General features: G+C 36.1%; 1 protein-coding gene across 4 annotated transcripts; it reads left to right on the top strand.

Annotated features, from left to right (window-relative positions):
* Positions 1-4,431: 4,431 nt before the first annotated feature.
* On the top strand, positions 4,432-11,569 carry LOC126590071 (BEL1-like homeodomain protein 9). Of its 4 annotated transcripts, none has more exons than XM_050255562.1 (6): positions 4,432-4,753; positions 5,289-5,398; positions 5,514-7,118; positions 9,840-10,273; positions 10,344-10,404; positions 10,839-11,569. In XM_050255562.1, exons 3-6 carry the CDS (start codon positions 5,658-5,660, stop codon positions 11,310-11,312), a joined length of 2,430 nt encoding a protein of 809 aa, XP_050111519.1. In that variant the 5' UTR covers positions 4,432-4,753; positions 5,289-5,398; positions 5,514-5,657; the 3' UTR covers positions 11,313-11,569. The 4 variants fall into 4 exon arrangements, with proteins under 4 accessions (XP_050111519.1, XP_050111517.1, XP_050111518.1 ...); XM_050255560.1 differs by having other exon boundaries at positions 5,492-7,118; XM_050255561.1 differs by having other exon boundaries at positions 4,432-4,760; positions 5,492-7,118.
* Positions 11,570-21,901: the final 10,332 nt, after the last annotated feature.

The raw sequence follows: 21,901 nt of genomic DNA, 5'->3' as shown, positions 1-21,901 counted from the left end.
TAATTGAATTGTTATTTAAGTATGGATAACATGCTTATTTTTTTATTGATAACTTATCATTTGACTTGCAAATTTAGTAGAGAAATTTAGTCTCTTGAGCATTATTTTAATCAAATAATATATTACTAAGAAGAAATAAAAACATTAAACAATACTTAAATAGTAATTTAATTATTAATGTTCATATTATTTAATTTCCCATTAATTATTCTTATGATATTTGTGCCTCGTGAACTCCAAAGAACTGATCTAAATATCTCTTGAATTTCTCACAGGCTGAGCTGAACTCGGCCTGCCATCTGATATTCTTCTGTTTGCTACTCCCCCTACGACCACGTGGGTCATCCAGCTATACCCTAACCTGAAACCCCACAGTCTTTACTTTTGATTGGACTGTCACCAGTAATCCCCAGCACCAATACCAACAACATCATATCACTTCACCCTTTTAAACCTCCTCTCAGCCGTTCGATCTTAATCAAACGCCTCCCACCACTTTCGCTTCCACCGAGGAACATCTTTATCACCTAGCCCCCACGTCTACACTGCCCTTTGTCTTACCCACATGGAATCTTTCTCTACATTTGCAATTCTCCACCAGCATTGGAACAAGCTTCATATAATGAGTTTACCGTCAAAATAACGTTATGTATAGAGATATATATATATATACACCACAACATTATATATTTAATTAGAATGACATAGTAACAGTATACACTTACTATTTAAGTGATCATCCTCCCACAACAGTCAAATTTACGAGAGCAATTCAAATGAATCAGTTTACCGTTACATGACCCTTCAAAGACGCAATTGCAAGATAAAATAAAAATTACAAATACTATTTTAAAATAATTATTCTTTAAAAAATTAGTAGAAATCAAACTCTGTGAAAAATATAATTATAATTTGTACTCGTAACTACAGAATTACGTCATAGGTATAATATTAATAAAAGAAAATTAATGAAAATGATTTGAAAACTTTGAATTTTAATGATAAGAACAAAATAAAAAGTAAAACAAACAGTACCAAAATTAATTTTTTAATACAAAAATATGATTTCTTTTGTTAAAATAAACAATGCCGAAAAGTTGAAACCATGCAAATCATTCTCTGGATTTACATCAACGGTGGAGGAATTGCTGTGGTATAATCGATGAGGTGCATGTTAACTGAGAGTCTGAGAGTTAAAGAGTGAGAGTGAGGAGAGTGAGAAGAACAGGCTTTCCGTATGAAAAGCTGAGCGAGTGATTAAGTCTTTCGTATCGGTAATCGGGTAACAAAGCATTGTCGCCAAGCAAAAGATATCTGACGGTCGACAATCAATTTAAGCTGGCCTGTCGAGGCCGTCAGATCAGCCTGATCGGGCCCCAGAAGGGGTACAATCCGCAGGTGACGTAATCTCCAGTAGCTCTGTACAGTGTGCTCTATGTCCTCCCCATCGGTGGCTTACACGTAAGATGCTATGTGGGTCCAGTCATCCTAAATGAATTAGGGGGCCCAATGAGTAAGATAAGGATTCAGCTTATGAAATGGAATAATGATATAAAGATTAAATTTGTAAAGTAAATTTTATAAACTGAATGATATAGAAATTGATAATTAAATTATTATTTAATTATTGATAAACATGCTTATTTAAGAACACTTATGCCACTTAGTACTGTGATCTAGTAGTATTCTCCAAGTGAGAGGTTTTAGATTCGATTCTCGCTAAATACAAGTTTGAACAACATTATTGCTAACGATTGTAAAGCTAAACTCACATCATCCCCCTTAGTGTAGATAAAGATAATATAGTTTGTTAAAAATAAAACACTTATGCAATACATATATTTATTTTTCAAACGATAAATTTATTAGATTAGTTACCGATTGAGTTCAAACCCACGTAGTCATAAGCTCATTTTCACTAATGTCGTAAAGAGCCAATTACACTTATGCAATATATTCAATTTTAGGGTTTGGTTTATTTTTCATTTTGTTCTTAAGTTTTACATTGCTTGTTTTTTTTTTTTCAAACTTACATTGCGTGCTTGGAAAATATGAAAAAGTATATAGGATAAATAATGAATGAATAAAAGTGGCGGGAGGGAGCTAAAAAAAATCAATGAATAAGGAACAAAAGTATAAAGTAAAAGTCATTCAAAATAGTCTTTAGTTTTAGAAAGTGATTTTTGCATGCTATTGTTGTTCTTCTACTGTTTAAAATTGTCTCTTAATTTTCCTGTGTTTTATTCAATCAAAAAGCATAATTAAACTCTGAGTTTGCATTTAGAGAAATGGCGTAAGAATCCTTTGGGTTTTATTTATTTATTTTGTGTCTCTTTTCGTAACACATCATTTCAACATCTCTTTTGTCATCCTTTCTCAACTCTTATTCATCTTTGTTTTCCTCTATACAAAAATGAAAATTAAAATAAAATTGATGTCAGACGGACACTATATATAGCTATAATTATGAGGTTATAAATTCTTTAAACTTAAGCGAACAAGTTGAGTTTAAAATTCAAAATTAGGGTTATGAGTCATGTTTAACTACCAAACTTTTGTGTTTTGGGTGTTGCGAATATATTTAATGTGTATATGGGCATCAACAAAATGTTTATTTGAAGAAAGGATTTCCTCCTATAATCAACACGTTAGCGAGAGGTTTGTATCTCTCATGATCACCACAGAAAATCTCGACTCTAAAACAACATGAGGAAGCGTGACAACAAGAAGGAATAAAACGGCAACCTTAACAATTAAAAAACTGAAATCAATGGAAAAACACAATAAAAGTTTTAGAGCTTATGATTAAATCTATTAAAGATAACAACCCTAACACTACATAAAGTTGGTTTTATTGTCTACCACAAACCTAGGCTTGCAACAACAAAAATATAATTAGAATCAAAATACAAATATAACAAAATGTTGAAAATATCTTCAAAACTTAAAAAATTCAAATTTTGAAGATATTTTCAATATTTAGTACTACGGTTTAGTGATATTTTTATTCACTTGTAAATGGAAGTTATTAAGTTCAATTCTCACCAAAAGCGAGTTTGAACCATATTATCACTAGTCTATTGTGAGACTAAGCCCATCCATCCTTTTAGTGTAGATAATATCGGTTATTAAATTATTTTTTCAAATTTAGCATTATGCCTAAAAAGTCAATTGTCATAACATATGAGGAGGTTGCACCCATAATTAGATTAAGATCTTTGAAAAAAATCAATCTTCCATTAAAACTAGAGGTACGAGATTTATTTTTTTGAACTTTAACGTAAAACTCATATTACTGTTTGTTTTTACACTAAAAAGTCAATTATGGTACTATTTACTTTACCATTTATATTTTCATTATAGTTAAAATTCAAAATTTTCAATTTTTTTTCATTAGTTGTTTTTTTTTTTTTGGTGTGTGTGTCAATGACTCAATAACCGGATGCAAGATTGGATATTAATTTTGTCATTTGAATTAAATGCCCTACGTTTTTGCTGATAAATATTGACTTTTTTTTCATTTCGAAGAATGTAAGTTTCAATTGATTAGTTCATTTATAGCCTAATTGGTGCTTAAGAAAATTAAATTTCCTTATAATATGAGCTTTTGGTTTATGTTTAATATAGTTATGTACCTACATTTGTAGAACTATAAGTTTTTTTAATTTTATATATGTACCTATATTTTTTTTAAACAATAGTATCTACACTAAGGGGGTGAGAGAGTGTGCTATGTCTTATAATGGGTTTATCCTAATAATGTGGTTCAATTTCGCATTTGGCAAGAATCGATCTTAAAACCTCTTAATTACAAATGAAGAGGAATACTATTAAACCATAGTATTAACTGACATATATATACCTATATTCCTTGAATTTTAAATAAAATATCACCTATTAATTGGTAGAACTAATTATGATAGGTTTTTTTTTTCAAAAGGAATTATTGAAGTGTTCAAATTTTCATATAACGACATTTATAAATAAGAAAATTGGTAGAGCTAATTAATATGATGTGTGCAAATGACATTTTATTGCGGTAGTGAAAAAATAATAAACAGATGCCCCATATTTTTAATCCGATTCTTTTATAATTTCTATATCAAAATATCTTTATAAGGAAAACAACGTATTAATACATTAGAAAATCTGTTTCAAAACCCATGATTTGACAATACGATCATAAATGGTGAATAAATAATAATTGCTCAGAGTAGAGAATACTAGAAAAATTATTTAAGCAAAATCTATAAACTGGTAAAATGTTATAAATATAAAATAAAATAAAATAAAAAAACTATTTTAGGGCAATGGTACGTCTGTAATATGGAGTGTTTCCTAGGACCACCACATGTTTGCATTTTTTTTACCTCTCCAACTCCACTACAAAAAGTAGGTGAAGTTTCGGTTCATGGGACCCTTCTTTCCGAATACAATATTCGTGAAACCATTCACGGACGCGAATTTTCTCTCCGTCCGATCTTCTCGCCGCTAAATCCAACGGCTGCGTCGGCTGAGAACTAGTACAATTACCTCAGTACTACTCCCTCCCTCCCTCTCTCTCTCTCTTTCTCTCTCTCTGCTAACAAGAGCGTGCCCTCAGCGTCAAGGGCTTTTTAACTCCAACTATTTTTGCCTCCACAATAATTGTGCTCTCACCTCCAAACTTCAAAAACTCCACCGGAGATAAAGAAACGGATCCGAGCTCTACTGGGTCGGTCTGAGAAGATCCGAGAAGCCAAAAACTCCTCAGGTTTTTGGTAGTTGCTTAATTAATTAACGAACTTTTGTTCAACCTTTTCTTTTCTGTTATAAAGTGTTTAATTTGCTAACTGCAGTTCTTCTTCATTCATCTAGTACCGTGTCATGAAGATGATCTACTTCTCTTTCTTTGTTTTTCACTCTCATGAATTATTTGCAGTTGTTTGTAGCAAGTGAATAGTTACCATCGTGTGATTAATTACTAATATATAATTAAGGAAGCAACTGTTTTTGTGTGAATTGTAGCGCACTCAACACTTCTATGGATAAGGCTGTGAGTAGGGTTGGCGCTAAAAACTCCATTTTCTGGATCTAAGTTATTATTTTCTTTTTGTTGAAGTGATGAAATGGTAAAAATAGTTTTCGCTTTTAAGCGATATGGAATTAGGGTTTCATGGGAAAGAAGACGTTGTACTGTATGGCGATTCTGCTGAGTAATTTTTTTTTTTTTACGTGTGGTTTTTAAGTGCAGGCTTTTATCTCTATCTTACTCAACTTTTGAATGAGTGGTGGTTAATTGTATGCAGGTTTGTGATTCAACGTTTTGCTGCCGACAGAGTTCAAAGCTTAACAGCAAAACCACTGTTTGTGGGAAAGTCTCCGCAAGTTCAAAGTTAATCCCTGACAACTACTCAAGGTAAACTTTTATTTATTTTCTTTTATATTTTTCTCTTTTTTATTTACTATTTTCTTGGGGAAATCATGCATTATTTTCTTGGATTTATTACAGTGCTTGGAAATGGTGTTTTCAGCTTGATTGATGCGGATGCTAGAAGACATGCATGTGTGCTTTCATTTTTGTTGAGGAAACCAATAAAATTGGAGCAATTTTTCGAGTTGGAATTCTTTATAATAATTAAGGGGAAAAAAGTAGAGATCTTGGTGAATTTGAGTGGATGGAGATGAGTGGCTTTAGGCAAGAATCACATGTTGCACAGCAAAGCCGGAGAGATAAGTTGAGAGTTCATCAAACTTCAAGCCCATCTCACCATCTCGACAATTTGCCCAACAATTCTGGGAAGTTACCACTCCACCCAGGACTAAACCCAGATATTGTGCAAGTTCGAAATGTGAGGAATGCGAATTTGCTGTACGATCCAACAATGTTTTCGTCTGAAATGCTTAATTTTTCGATCAATGCAAACGTTCCGTTGTCAGTTCACAGAGACACAATGGCATGTCATGATCAAGATCTAGGTGCAGCTCAACCCGCCAGTGAGAGTCAGAATTTTGGTAATTGGAGAAGTACTCTTAATCCACCTCAAAGCTTAGATTGGGTGAATACTTACACAAGTGGATATCGGGATGTAGTGCAGTCTAGTTTAGCCAACCCATCTGCTGATCAAATTTCTATTCATCATGTTGCCCAAGAGCATTTGGGAGGAGGAACAATGCATTTTTCGTCTCCTTCGCTGAATTACGTTAATACTCTCCAAGATGTTGTTACTTCAGCTTCTCAAGGGAGGCAGCAGGATCAGCTAGAAATGGCTTCAACTGTGCACCAAAGATTTATTGAAAATGAACTTGTTCGCGTTCCAAGCTACGGTAACCAATCAAACACACTGCGGTTCAGTAATGGTAGTACTCGGTTCAGTAATGGTAGTACTTCTTGGATGGATCGGCAGCCTATTGAGAACTGCCATCGGAGTAGTGGTGGAGGACTAGAATTTAGTATTGCAAAGAGTGTTGATGAAGAAATGAGGACAGGTATGAGTAGTGATTCCAACCAACAAGGGCTGTCGCTATCACTCTCATCAAATCCACCATCTAATAAACTGCCTGTGGCTCAATTAATTGGGTCTCAAGATTTACATGTAAGCACTGATGATCATGATGATCATGCACTTAAGGATCTTCAAAATTCGAAAATGGGGAAATCTTCTGGCGGATACTTGTGTTCCATAACAAAGCCATCTGTTATTAGCAAAGCTTGTGGTAAATCACTTCAGGACATTGTGGGGACTTCTAATACTAGCATTTATCGGAACACTGGTCCTCTTGGTCCTTTCACTGGATATGCAGCGATTTTGAAGAGTTCAAAGTTCTTGAAACCGGCTCAACAGCTACTGGATGAATTCTGTAGGGTTAGTGATTCAAAGCTACTAAAAACATGTGAGGCATCTGAGAGGATGTCCAGAGATGTGAGTACTTCGGCCTCGGCTTCAATATCCACTGAAGCTGTTAATGCAATCGAAACTGAAGTAGTGGCTAAGAGGAACAACTCTGGTGCATCTTTCTCTACGTTTTACGGTTCAAACGAAATTAACAGTGATGGTGGAGCTGCAAGCATATCTTCCGAGTCCTTTCGGCCGAAGTACCAACAAAAGAAAGCAAAGCTCCTATATATGCAGGAGGAGGTTAGTGATGTTTTAGATGTCTCCTTTCTAATTAATTTTTCACTTTTTCAATGAGTAGTATGCAACATTGGATCTTGATAATAATGCGGTAAAATGAGGAGGTAATCCTTGATTGGTTATGAGTTGCATTGGAAGAACCTCATGCATGCTATGTATTTTTTAAATGGATTTAGTTAAACCCTTATATGCATGAGGGACTTAATAGTCATTCTGCACTTTTTCAGGTGTGTTTTTTCCCTATATTTGTACATTCTTGAAGTGCAGAATGATTTTTTTTCGGAGTGCTAAAGCCGTTAAACAATAAGATTTGTATTTTTTAATATTATAGATCATGGGGAAAGGAAATCTTATGATATAGGTTATGATGTGCAACATTCTTTTGGACATTTTAAAATGAGATAGTTAATATATGAAAAAGCAATTTTTATAGACTTTGTTTCCTTGATAATTGGCTTTTAAGAGGTTTAGAGTACTTAATTGATTAACATGCTTTATATTTCTTATCCCTAAGAAATTGACCACTGGTTCTGCACTTTGCCTAGTGCAGCTAGATCTAGCTTGCGATTGTGGGGGGGATGGTGATGCATACATAATGGCTATCGTGGGTCCGCGATTATGACTTGATTAGAGTTTTACAAGTCGTTGATTTGATGGACATTGACCACCCCCCCCCTCTCTTCTCTCTCTATTATATAATTTACCAGTCTTTAATTCAGGATTATATTGTAACACTTACAGTTCGTGATGACCTAAATTTTAGCCAGAGAATATCATCTTTGTGCCATAATTGTGAGATTTGGCAACTTAATTAGTCCCGGTATCCTCTTGGGGTGAGGACTATCCCACCACATGTTTAGAAATGCAGGTACTGGACTGTTGATTAACCCCATAAGTAACAACGCAAGTCTTTACTCTATCAGGTTTGGTCATCAGAAAATGACAATTATGTTCCTTAGATGGCCAGTGCAGACACACAGCCATACAATCTTTCTTACACGCTGATGGCTATGAGCATGCAAGTTCTTGCTCACATGCCATTAGATCAATATCCAAATGGCATTTGTTGGCATTTGAATATCAACTGTTGGATTGTAACCCAATGATTGATGAACATTAATGTCATATTACCAAGTTAATAGGTGATCAAAATTGTATGCATGTGAAGTATAACTCATACTTGGATTTATGTCTCCTACATGGCTGAGTTCTATCGCATCTTCAGTACAAGAATAGCTGTATATTATGATAGCATTTCTCTTCCCCTATTCTAGGCTTGCGAGGGAAGATATTATGGACTGATATATTACACTCTATGACCAATTTATGTTGCTTGAGTTTATTGTTTCCTTTTGGTTATATACATCTCCAATTGATGATGCACATCAAAGTATAAGTTATCTATGTTGCTCTCTAATTAATGCTTCTCTGTATTCAGTAATGAGCTTGACAACATTGCTTGTTGAAATTAGCTAGTGAGGTTTTGAGTTCATTGTTGAAGTATAGCTAGTCTTTGTTGACATTCTGGGGGCCTCATTTTGAAGTCATATACTTTATATATCTTAGGAGAGGAAATATGTCATGTTCACTTGACATGCTTAAATACAGTTTGTTGCATGTAAATACCCAAATAAAAATTATGCTCACAATTAACAACCAGATGATTTTCATTTTTTTTTTCAAATTTCGTTTTCTCTAGGTTTTATGCTCATGCACTTTGATTCATCATGTTTTAATAGTAAAAGTACCATGAAGATAAATTTTCCTTTTGCGAGGTGTTTCTAATATGTTGTACTTTGGTAGATTGAACTCTCAAGTCTCCATTTTCATGGTTAATCACCTTTTTCTGTATATATAATTACATGTTGATGTAGGCTTCACATGCAGCACGTAGGACACCTAAAGAAAAAAGATGCATGTGTTTGTAAGAAAATGTATAATGAATAAATTTTAATCAGGAAAACAAAAATTTGGGATCACCTGCGCACATCTTTATTAGATCCACTAAATTGAAGGGAAAAGATATTTGCATCCTTTTTCTCCCTTTGCACACTGCTATTTATTTACGTGATTTTCTCCTTTTAGTTTATTCAATCCAAAGATCACAAATAAATAAGAATGTGCAAGTAAAGAAGAAGACTTTACATAAATCGCTTCCCAGATTGGACTGTTGTCCCTAATGTCCAAATTATAATTATCAATGGGTTAACACACTCATTATCTTCACTGCATGTGTAGGGCCTTGGGAATTAGCTAGATTTCCAGTTAACAGTTGATACCACTTCTTCTTGTCCAGTCACTTTCTAGTAAAGTTGAAAACCAAGTCGTCTTTTTGGAATGGACGACGACCACATTAATTGGTTAAAAGAAACACCCTTTCTGATTGCTGACATAATTTTTCAAGTTGGTTAGCTATCATCCTATTACTGTTATTTTTCGTTAATACTCAGAAAATTCAAAACTTTTTTTCTCAAATAAATTTGGAATGTTTCTTTTCATTGTGAATCATTGTTCGTCCATCAGTAATATTATTGGTAACACAGTTGTGAATTATCATATTATTAACCATGTCTCATGGAACCCAAATACAGAGGGCTAATAATGTGATCGCTATAGTGGCATGTAATTTTGTACCATTAATTAAACTTCTAGTGGATATATGTTATTGATATGTAAGACATTATCAACTGATTTGAATTCCCTTTTGGTAACTCTGTTGTGGAGTTGAAGGTTAGCAGAAGGTACAAGCAATATCATCAACAAATGCAAATGGTGGTTGCTTCCTTCGAATCAGTTGCCGGTCTGAGTTCCGCTACACCTTACATATCCATGGCTCTAAACACTGTCGCAAAACACTTCAGGTGTCTTACAAATTCCATCAAGGACCAGCTCAAGCACGTAAGGAAGGCTTTGGGAGAGGAAAATATGTCATCCGCTGTAACTGCTGCTGTTACTGCTGGATGCAGTAGTAAAGGTGAAAAAAATTTGGCCAAGCTAAAGTACATGGGCCTAGGTTTTCAAAAACATACGTCGTCTGGCGGTGGGTCTCTTGTGGGTTTCTCTGAACCCCAACAACACGTCTGGAGACCCCAGAGAGGCCTACCTGAACGTTCAGTAGCCATTCTTCGAGCTTGGCTATTTGAGCATTTTCTTCATCCGTACGTATCCATCTCTCTCTCTCACAATTGGTCTTTTGTATTCGTGTGTTAACTTTCTCTTTTTTTTTAGGTATCCCACGGACACAGATAAGCACATGTTAGCTACTCAAACTGGTCTATCTCGAAACCAGGTAGGGTCACCTACTTACTATCTAATTGTCCTGTCTTAATCAAGTTGATTTTTGCTGTTTAGTTAATCAAATTGAATATGTAGTTAGCAAGATTTGAATTAAATAAATAGGTAGCCTGTAAGAAAATAAAAGCAAATTAGTAGATAGTCTCATGTCGGTAATGTTCACAGATACGAGACTTAGTTGGGGATCAACATGGCCTTATCTGGAAAGTAGTTATCTTATGGCCATATTGTGACCGACATACATTTATAAATACTTACATTTAGGGTTTGTACATTGTAGTGTATCCTGCTATGGTTCATTTATAGATGTTTAGCCCATATTTACACTGGTAATTCATAACAAGTTGTGTGCTTACATCTTCCTTGTATATCAAGTAATTAGCGTACGGGTTATGCTGATAAATGACATAATTATGAACCATAATGCAGGTTTCAAACTGGTTCATAAATGCCCGAGTGCGCGTTTGGAAGCCCATGGTTGAAGAAATACATATGCTCGAGACTAGAGGAGGCTCCCACGAAGCTGTCCAAGATCCTATCAATAAGGATGAAAATTCTGCAAATGAAGGCACCAGCAGCAGGCCAAACAATGATCACCAACTAAGCATGACTATGATGCCCGATAGACAATTAGAGTGCTCAGGAGATGCAGAGCAGCAAAATCAGGAGATGAAGAGGTCTAGATTGGAGTGCCAAGTTCCATCAAGCATGGACGGAGGATTGATGGGTTTTGTCCCGTACCAGCGAGGAGGGTTTGAGGCTGGGGGACTTGGAGCCGTGTCCCTCACATTGGGTCTCAGACATGGGGTAGAAAGTGCCCAGCAGCAGCAACACTTGCAGCAACAAGAGGATCAGCTGCGGCGGCAACTTGGAGGTCAAGTGGTACGTGATTATGTGGGGTAATTTACGACACAAAAGCAACGGAAAATAAGGAAAAGGTGTAGCTCTGCTAGGCTCCCATTTTGGTAGGCCGTGTTAGAAAAGAAACTAAAGATTGGCAATGAAGTATTAGGTTTAGGAGGGGAGGATAAATTGTGACAGAGCTAGAGAGAGGAGCCTGGATAGAATTTGGATGGAGTGAGGGTTCTAAATAACAGTTCCATTATGTGGTAGAATGTTTCTTCACTATTGAAATTTGAAATATCGACAGGTTGTGAATATATATTGGGACATGAACTATGAGAGTTGTGTGCGTCCTAGCAAACGATCAGAAAAACATAGTAACAAACAAGAAGTGTTAATTTTTTATACGTGTATAAATAATCCACTGCATGCCGAATTCACAATGGACCTTTGGGGACTTCTTAGTTTATTTCTCTTCCCATGCCAATGAAGAAAATCTTAAATGGGTTTTATCGGGTAATTGAGTTTTTGAGTTTGGGATTACTCACATTTGTTGGGCATGCCACACTAATGGACTGAACCTCAAATGAAAATTTTTATAGTAGAAATGATTTCCACTCATTAATGGTTTACTGTGTACTCATTGTTTATGTTCTTTGATTTGCTTTTGATTTTATTTTTTTTGAGTATATTGATATTCTTACACTAAGGGGAGGAATAGTTCGGTTAAACCACATAATGGGCAACCTAAATTGGTATCGAATTCGTCATCTATAAGATTCGAATCTAAGGCTTTTCACTTCCAAATGAAGAGAAATATCACTAGACTGTAGTACTGAGTGATTGTCTTTTTTGATTTGTTAAATCATTCTAAAAAATTATAAAGAAAATGAAATTGATACTTGTATTTACAAGTCATTCAATCCGTTTCCTAAGAGGAATCCTTTTTATGAATACTGAAAAGGATTGTTGGGGTTGCTCAACCGTCTGGTTCAGCAATTGGAACTGTTTATATTTCAAGATTCTCATTAAAGTCATCAAAAGCACAAATTCAACAAAATAAGAAGAGTGCTACTACGCCTACCCCTCAATGATATCTTTTCACCAAGGTATTAAATATCGATAATATCGAAAATATCGGTAGTCCGAAAACACGGAAATATCGATGGAAATATCGGGATAATATCGATATCGATAAAAATAATATGGAAACCACGGAAATTGTAAGAAAAACTTTGGAAATTTTTATTGAAATTTTGCAGGATTTTATTTAGTCAATTATTTATTAGTTTATCACAAAAAATTAGAAGGAAATGCATTGCATGATGGATTTAACATTATCAAGTTGATTATATAGCGAGTTGGCAAACATTGTGAGTGTAGAAAATATGTAGTAATTAATGAAAGAAGTTTAAACACACTATAATCATTTATATATAATGAATTAGTATAATATTTTACACTTTATACATTGCTTGGTAAGATACATGAGTGACTTAGTACCACATAGAGTTCCTATGAGGTTCAGATTTTTCACTATCTTCATCATCTCTATGTGTAGAGTGAGCGTATTGTGAAGAGTAGTTATTAAATGATAAATCCCCAAAATAGTTTTGCATGTAATTGTTAACATGTCACCCATATGGATCCGAGATTGGTTGACCTTGTCCATAAGCAAAATCATTTGAAGATTGAGTCTCGGATTGTTTCCATGTGTCACTCGATTCCATCCCCACAGGAATGAGATATGAAGGGTAGGGAAATGGTTGGTTATGAGTATAACCATAGTTACTACTTCCCAATCCAACAGAGTCCGAAGTTATAGATAATGAGTCATCTTCTTAACTTGACAAAATCCCCTTACCTCTTTCTCTACGAGTATAGTCATTCCCTATGCCACCAATTCCTGGTCCTGCCCGCCTACTGCCATGGTCCTCATCCTGTGTTGCATGCGTGAAGTTTGCCTCACCAGTGAAGGGGCTCATAAATTTGGGAGGTGGTTCAACATAGTTTCCATATCCACCACCACTATCTCCAGCTCCACTATATCCTTCATCATTCCCACCTCCGGTGGTAGGTGAGTCTCCTTCTGATCTTGTACTAGAGCTATCATTAGTATCAGCACGATGTTGTGGTTGTGTAGGATTGGAAGAAGGTGGAATTCCAGTGTTTCTTGGTCTTGGGCGCAAAAGTTCTTCCAAAGAGTCAGCGCTGCTAGATCCCACGTCCTCCACTAATACTCTTTCTACATTTATCCCTTCATTACGTGCTTTTTCAGCAACTCTGGGAGCTGGGTTGCCTTCATCATCATCTAAATGAAGAGGTCTAATCCATTGATAAAGTTGGTTACCCTCTGTATCATCATCTTCAACAACAATATCAAACACATCTAGTGGGTCACCACGATTGACATGATCTATTTCTGCTTCCTTATCTCGAATTTGAAGCTTCATGTTGTAGTAGCAATAAACTAATTTTTCCAACCTACTATGAGCTAACCTATTTCTTTGCTTTGTGTGTATGAGTGCAAATGTGCTCCAATTTCTTTCACAAGCAGATGAGGAAGCTGTTTGGGATAATACTTTGATTGCTAACTTTCTCACAGTTGGTGCATCGGTCCCATACATGATCCACCATTCAGCTACAATGAAAAACAATGTTGATAAGCCTAATAACTCCAACAAATTCTATTATAAACTTATCGTGAAATATGTTTACACTCACTAGGAGATATTTTTGTTCAAGCATCAACTGATGTTGGTTCTCCAAAAGTTCTTCTTGCATCTTTAAACCATGTTAGCTGAATTCAATAAATTGTGTTAGTTTAATCCAACAAAGTAATTATTATAATTTAAGTAATTGTGAACCTCATTTCCAAATTGGCCAACTGCTGGTGATGTATGGTCTAATTTAGAGTATACATTATGTACAACACGTATAAGGGTACCATCATTTCCAACACCGAGTCTATATTGGTATTGAGGATTCAAATAATATGCTGTTCAAAGAAACACATACTCTAATAAGAGAAATAATACTTATGCAACTAAAGAAATGAATTGCAAATTATGACATAATTTATACCTGCTGCATGCAAATCGTGGTATAATGTTTTATACCATCGATCTTCAATTATCTTTATGACCCACCTTGCACCATGTTTTCTTTCAAATTCATCATTCACTACACGCATCAACTCATATATTGCCCCTATAGTAGGATACACTTTTGTGTCAACGATCCGTAAAATTTTGTAAAGAGGTTCAAACACTTGGCACACATGTTCTGATTGAGTCCAAAAAGCATGATCAAGCACTATACTTTCCACCATACGACTTGCATTTGAGCGGCTGAAATTGTGGTTGGCCCAATCGTCACTAGTGAATAGTTGCTTCAACCCTGCTTTCTTCTTAAGTAGGCTGTCTAATGCAATATAGTTGGTGGCGAATCTAGTGGTAGCTGGACGAATAATTTCTCCTTTGCAAAATTCACGCATCTTTGCCAACAACCAACCATGATTGTAAATATAATTTGTGATCGTTCTAGCTCTTTTTACCACAGTAGCAACATTCTCTCTCTTCCCCATTGCCTCAAACATGAGATCAATACAATGTGCTGCACATGATGTCCAAAACACATTATGATGCTTCATTAACTTTTTTCCAGCTTTGACAAATGCAGAACTGTTGTCGGTCACGACTTGGACAACATTATGATCTCCCACCTCCATGATTACATCCCTTAATAATTTGTAAATATACTTGTAGTTCTTTATATGGTCTGAAGCATCAACAGGCTTCAAAAAAATTGTCTTTCCCTTGGAGTATACCATGAAGTTTATGATAGATAATCTGGTCGGGCCAGTCCATCCGTCACACATGATTGTGCAACCATTAGTTTCCCACTTTGACCTCAACTTGTTAACATACTCGCCAATGTCTTTATACTCCATATCCAAATATTTGTTTCTTATCTCATAGGGAGTAGGAGGTTGTACTCCAACACCGGCCTGTTGACATCCCACTACCATATTTTTGAAATGATGTGATGATGCTTTCTCAGCAGGGACATTTTCATAGATAAAGAACTTGCTAATTAGACGCCCCATTCCTTCTTTCACATTACCTCTAGTGAAATAACTCCAAACACTCTTTTGACATGCTTTGGATGACTTATATAAACTTGGGGCTATTGGTGGTGTTTGTTGTGATTCTCTAAGACTGCCTCCCCGTCTCATTTGTGCACCACCACTTGTCCCGGAACCTTGTGGTCTATTAGGAATTTTACGAAGGTGTTCTCTTTCCTATGCTGACTGTTTGGAGGCACGTAATGCTTGTTTCAAACTGCGTCGTTCTTCAGGTCCCATGTCATCATCACATTCGTCCTCATCGTCATCATCATCACTGTCAACCGCTTGGCCAATGACTTCTCCTTGTAGCCCAGCTCGAATATTTTCCATTCCATGTGTTATCCTTTCCTTCTGCTGTTTTTTATTTTTTAATAATATGCTGATGAATGCCTTCACTTCTGGGGGGACATTATCGCATCGTTGGACATTTTTTGCTGGATCTAATCCACTAAGATGGTACTTAAGTCGTATCACTCCGCCACTCTTCATTACCCGACCATAATATTTGCAAATTGTGCTATGTTTGTTTCCGTCTATTGGGTCTCCATGTTCCCAAGCTGGATCACGTTTAGTAACTCCACTGGATATCTTAAACGTACCTATATTTATTTTTCATGAAAATTAGACAATTATTTTTTGACCAAAAAATATAGTAGTGATGAAGGTTATATAAGAGAACCTAAATAATAAAGTTATTCTACAGAAGAATTAAATACGAAGTAAATAAAATGATTGTAAAAATTTAAGTAATTATAAAAATAATATGGAATAATAAAACCTAATATTAATGAATAATAATCCAATTTGATAAAAAAAAAAATCCTAATATAAAACATAGTGATGAATAATAATCCAATTTAATGAATAATCCAATTTGATAATAATCGAATTTAATGAATAATAATCCAATTTGATAATAAAAAAACCTAATATTAATGAATAATAATCCAATTTGATAATAAAACCTAATATTAATAAAATAATAAATAACATTAAACATATTAAAATTATCCTAGGGAATAATTATACAACATTACTTAATTACTTAAAAAAATTAACATGTAATTGTTAACATTACTTAATTACTTACAAAAACTAACATGCAAGTATTAATTACTTAAAAAAATTAACATACGAGTCCACACAAATTTTTTTGTTGTTGTATAAATTACAATAATATAAATATAAGTTTGTAATCTTACTTTAAATATGGAACCCTTTGTATTCAAGCTCTGGAATGGCTTTGAAAGGGGTAAGGGAAGAAGAAGAAACGAAAATGCTCTGAATGGCTATGATACTCCACCTCTTGAAAGAATATCACAGTGGCACACGATTTTGAATGAAACCACCATCCATGGTCTGAAATTGTACAAGTTATAATTGTAAAAGTTGTTTGCGCTTTGAATTATTTAGATTCTTTTCAAAGAAATCACCATTATTTTTGTCCATTGTCTGAAATTGTCAAAATAATTGTAAAAGTTGTCAGAAGTTCCTGAGTGAGTCCTGAGTCCTGACATGAGGAACCACACACACACACACACACACAACGCACGCAACCACACATGCAGACACACAGAGATCTCTGTCTCTCTCTCTCTCGATCCTTCTCTATTCTCTCCATTCTCCACTCCCACACACACACACACACAGATCTCTCGATCTCTCTTCTCCCTTCTCCCTTCTCCCACACACACACCACGACCTTCTGCTCCTCCCTCTCATTTCTCTCTGCACCGAGACCCACATACACCTCTCATTTCTCTTTGCACCGAGACCCACACGCACACCATCGCACCTGCTCCGACGAGTTTCTTCAATTTCTCCGGTTAGGTAAGCTTCGGGGTTTTCTTTTTCTGTTCTAAATCGAAGCTTTGATGTGAAATTGAAGTTCTATCTCCTGTTTTTGCAAGGTTTTTGGGATGAAATCGGCTCAGGAATAGGCACACCCATCTCTGGCGAGGCCGTGGGTGTCGATGAACTTTCCGAACACCTCTGACCGTTTCACGGCAAATGGACGTTATAAAAACGTTCATCTCGTCTTATATTTCATTTTGATACCTAGATCGGAGTCTAGGGGGCTCTTTTACAGTCGGCCGGAGCTGTAGAAGCTCTGGCGTTCTTCTCCGATTTGCACAGTTCCGAAATTTCGCGATAATATCAACAATATCGCGATATTATCAATAATATCGATAATATCGCGATATTTTGACGAAAACCAATTGGATAACCATTAAAATATCGGTCCCGCGAAAAACCGATAATATCGGCGAAATATCGCCGATATTATCGGCATTTAAGACACTGCTTTTCACCTACCTTATATTTTCACCCATCATAAAAAATTAAAAACACATGATACTCTCTTTACACCCACAATTATTCCTAGAATGTCCTTGATACATTTTTTCAACTATTTTCCTATAGAAAACAAAAATTGAAATTCAAAACCACGCCACCTGACCCAATTTGATGACAACCCCTTTCCCACCGCCAGCCAACTTTTTCTCTCTGGAAATTTGGAGGAAAAGAGGGCCTTGACATGTCCCATTTCAACAGGAACGAGGATAATGAGCGACATTCTCGGTCGAATCGATCGTCGCTTCTGGACTGGTAAGGACGATTTGGGTTGAGGTTGAGTTTGTTTATTAGTGGGTTCAATTAAGATGGAGAAAATAAAAGATTAGGTTGGGGATGAGACACCAAAACGGTGGAGGATGGTTGCCATTAGATTAAACGGGGTGGGCGTGGCTCTTTGCTTTCCTTCTAATTTTCAATTTTTTGTCTTGTTTTTTATTCTAATTTTAACAAAGTAGCAACTAGAGCTAGTTTGTTGATTACATATGCCATTTTCCTTCTCCTCAAATCTCTCTTTTGCTTTTTGGGACTTCTCCTCCATGTTAAAGATAACAATGTTTTTTTTTAATTGGAAACAAAATGTCGAATTTATGTTATTTTGGCCATAAAAAAAAAGATAATAATTAATTTTGTTAGGGTTTCAAAAGTCATTTTACAAAAGGTTAAATATGTCATTAAAATTTTCAATAAAAAGTGGGTGGGAAAATAGGGTTGAGGGGTGGGTATATCATCACTCAATAAGAAATAGTTTTACCATTTAATTATCATCATAAAGATTTCATTGTTTTTATTGTGAACAATGTGTACACCAGTCGGCACATTCGTTTATAGGTAATGAGTCTTTTACTTATATTTGTGGAGCAAAAAATTAATATAAAAAATTATAGAGCTGACATGTGGATTTTTAGCTACAAGAGAACAAAATTCCTTCATTAAAATTAGGGCAAAAGACTGTTTACTACCCTCATATTTCGTGGTTTTCAACATTTAGTACATCAATTTTTTTTCATCCCAGAGTCATACCTAAAATGTTAATTTTGGGATAGTTTCATACATCCGTTAGTCAAAATGTTAGTTCTCCCGTTAAGTGATGACGTGGCGCCCATGTGGACAATGATTGGGTGCCATGTGTCATTAAAAAATATATTAAAATATTAAAAATATTAAAAAAAAAACAAAAAAAAAAACATAATCCCTTCCCTGCAACCTGCACCCTCCCCAGCTTTTTCTTTCTTCTGTTCTTCTTCTTCTTCTTCTTCTTCTTTTTCTTTCTTTTTCTTCTTCTTCTTCTTTTTCTTCTTCTTCTTCTTCTTTTTCTTCTTATCTTCAGGATTTAAAAATTAAAAAAAAAAAAAAATCTGGGCTTTCACCCATCCCAACCCCCTTCCTCCTTCTCCCTCCCTTATCTTCAAGATTTAAACATTTAAAACAAAAAAAATAAAAAATCTGGGCTTTCACCCATCCCGACCCCCTCCCTCCTTCACCATCCCTTCTCTTCCTTGCACCCATCCTCCCCGCACACCCACCCATTCCCCTCATTCTCCCTCCCTTCTCTCCTCTGCAGTACACACGGAGATCTCTCACCCTCCCTCCAATTCCTAACCCTAACATTAATCTGGTATAAAAAAAATTAAAATTTTTTTTTTTAATTTGGAATTGCAGGTCGTCGGACTTGATGGGTCCTCAAGAGGTCTTCGATCTCCGCCATAACCCCCGTGTCGACGGTGCTCGACCTCCTCCCAATGGCTTCAGAGGGAGGGGTGGGAGGGCTCCGTGTGGACTGCAGAAGAGAGAAGGGATGGAGAAGGAGGGGAATGGGTGGGTGTGCAGGGAGGATGGGTGCAGGGAAGAGAGGGGAGGGAGAAGGAGGGAGGGTGTCGAGATGGGTGAAAGCCCAGATTTTGTTTTTTTTTTTTTTTTTTTTTTGTTTTAAATTTTTAAATCCTGAAGATAAGAAAGAAGAAGAAGAAGAAGAGAAGAAAGAACAGGAAAAAAAAACCAAATCTGGGAAGAAGAAGAAGAAAAATCTGGGGAGGGTGCGGGTTGTAGGGAAGAAGAAGGGGATTATGGTTTTTTTTTTTAATATCAATATTTTTAATATTTTAATATTTTTTTAATGACACATGGCGCTCAATCATTGTCCACATGGGTGCCACGTCATCACTTAACTGGAGAACTAACAGTTTGACTAACGGATGTATGAAACTGTCCCAAAATTAACACTTTAGGTATGACTCTGGGATGAAAAAAAATTGATGTACTAAATGTTGAAACCCACGAAACATGAGGGTAGTAAACAGTCTTTTGCCCTAAAAATTAAAGACAAAAACTAAACATGAAATGCGAGAGGATTTTATGTCTGTTTCCGATTGATCTACTGTTAGCTCCGATCGATCACCCAGAACTCTTCAACACTTATTCTATGCTTCTATCATAGTTGAATTGATTGCCACTTCCATATTTGTATCCAACATTTTAATTTTGAGCCGTAAATCACAACAATCTCCATCTCGGCAAGAAATTAGCAAACTTCCAAATCAAATACAAACGCCAAGTGATCACCAAATTCTTTCAAAATTGATATCCGCCATGACTCAAAAATTCCAAATGGCTTCAAAACTTGAATTTTTCTCCAGCTTTCTCCAAAAATTTCATTACATAAACTAGAAAATAAGAGCCAAAAAATCTATGCACAGCTCGAAAAAAACAAACCAAAAATGTGAACCGAATGAACGTTGCCTCAAAGACAACCAAAGGATTCAGTATTCAAACTCTTAAAATCATCCTCCCATCCAATTTTTTTAAATATCAAATTTTGCTGACAACACAGAAACCTTCATAATAACCGATGTGAAGCTAAAAATAATCATAATGCAACACGTGGATCTTTGGATAAAAAGGACAAAAATAGCCTTGAGGCACATCGGGATTCCTATGCGCGAGCAACAGGCAATCATCCCTCAACCAAGTCAAAAGTACCCAAAATAGGTAATAATTCAAAACCTATTTCATCCATCCTCATCAAATCCTTTCCATAAGGTAACTCCAAAATCTTTCCCTTTTTATTATACTAATTAGCTAATCAATTAGGGAATTATTCTATTAATTGGCTAATTATTCAATTATGGCCAATTAAACACAAATCAAGAACCTAGTCCACAAAGAGAGCCAAGTGGCCGGTCCTCTCTCACCCAAGGAGGCCGGCCACACCCCTATAAAAGTGCTCTCATTCTCTCCAAAACCCAATTCCAATTCTTTTGCTAAATTCTCAAAATTCTCCAAATAATTTTCCCTCAAAATTCTAACTTTGTCATCAGAGGTTCTTCAGCCAAAGCTCTCCCCCCCTTTCATCATGGGTGCATGAGGCCCTTGGTCTTGACCTAAGGTGTTATTTGTTTTGTAGGTGCAATTTTGTCCAAGATCAAGGAGGAAGAAATTTGCATCCACAAATTGGTACTTTCATTGAGAGGAAAGTCGCACACTCGTAGAAGACTCTCGCATCAAAGGTTTTTCTATTTTCTTGTCCATTTGTAGATTTTTCGTACATCTTTATTATTAGAATTTTGTATTTGCAAAAATTATTTGATAAAACGTAAACAAGAAGTACAATGGCTAGAAATTTAGAAAATTCGACAAGTGAAAATTCCAATATTCAAGAGATGGGACCGTGGTAATCCCCGAGGCTAAATGTGACAATAAGCGGAGTGGCACGACCACTACGAGGCTCCACTATGGCAACCACCCGCGACAAGATCCATGGCACCACTACCACAGCCCAAGCCGTGCCATCCAAACTTGCACGGGCCCAAGCCCAAGCCTTGCCATCCAAGGCCCACGGCACCAAAGTCATGACCTAAGCCATGTCACTCGAAGCCTAATGCGTTGCCAAGCCAAGCCCAAACCTCTCACTCGCGTGCGCCACACGCCAAGCAGCCTACTCTCGTAGCCCAGCTTGCTCCTGTGACTTCTCAAGAAGCCCAAGTCGGCCCAAGACTATCTCAAGCATCCGGACCTGCCATCGAGCCGAAGGCATTCTCACCACATTTCTCCACGGATTTGACAGTTCCCAACTCAAATCTTGTGCCCGGAGTCTACCATCCTTCCACTGCTCAAGAAGGCATATTCCTTCCAAGCTCTTCCAACCCGAATGGTGAACAACACTTGT

Source organism: Malus sylvestris, chromosome 11 (assembly GCF_916048215.2).
Source record: "Malus sylvestris chromosome 11, drMalSylv7.2, whole genome shotgun sequence".
Lineage (NCBI taxonomy): Eukaryota > Viridiplantae > Streptophyta > Magnoliopsida > Rosales > Rosaceae > Malus > Malus sylvestris.
Note: the sequence above shows the minus strand (reverse complement) of the source record. Positions and strands in the feature narration are given on the sequence as shown.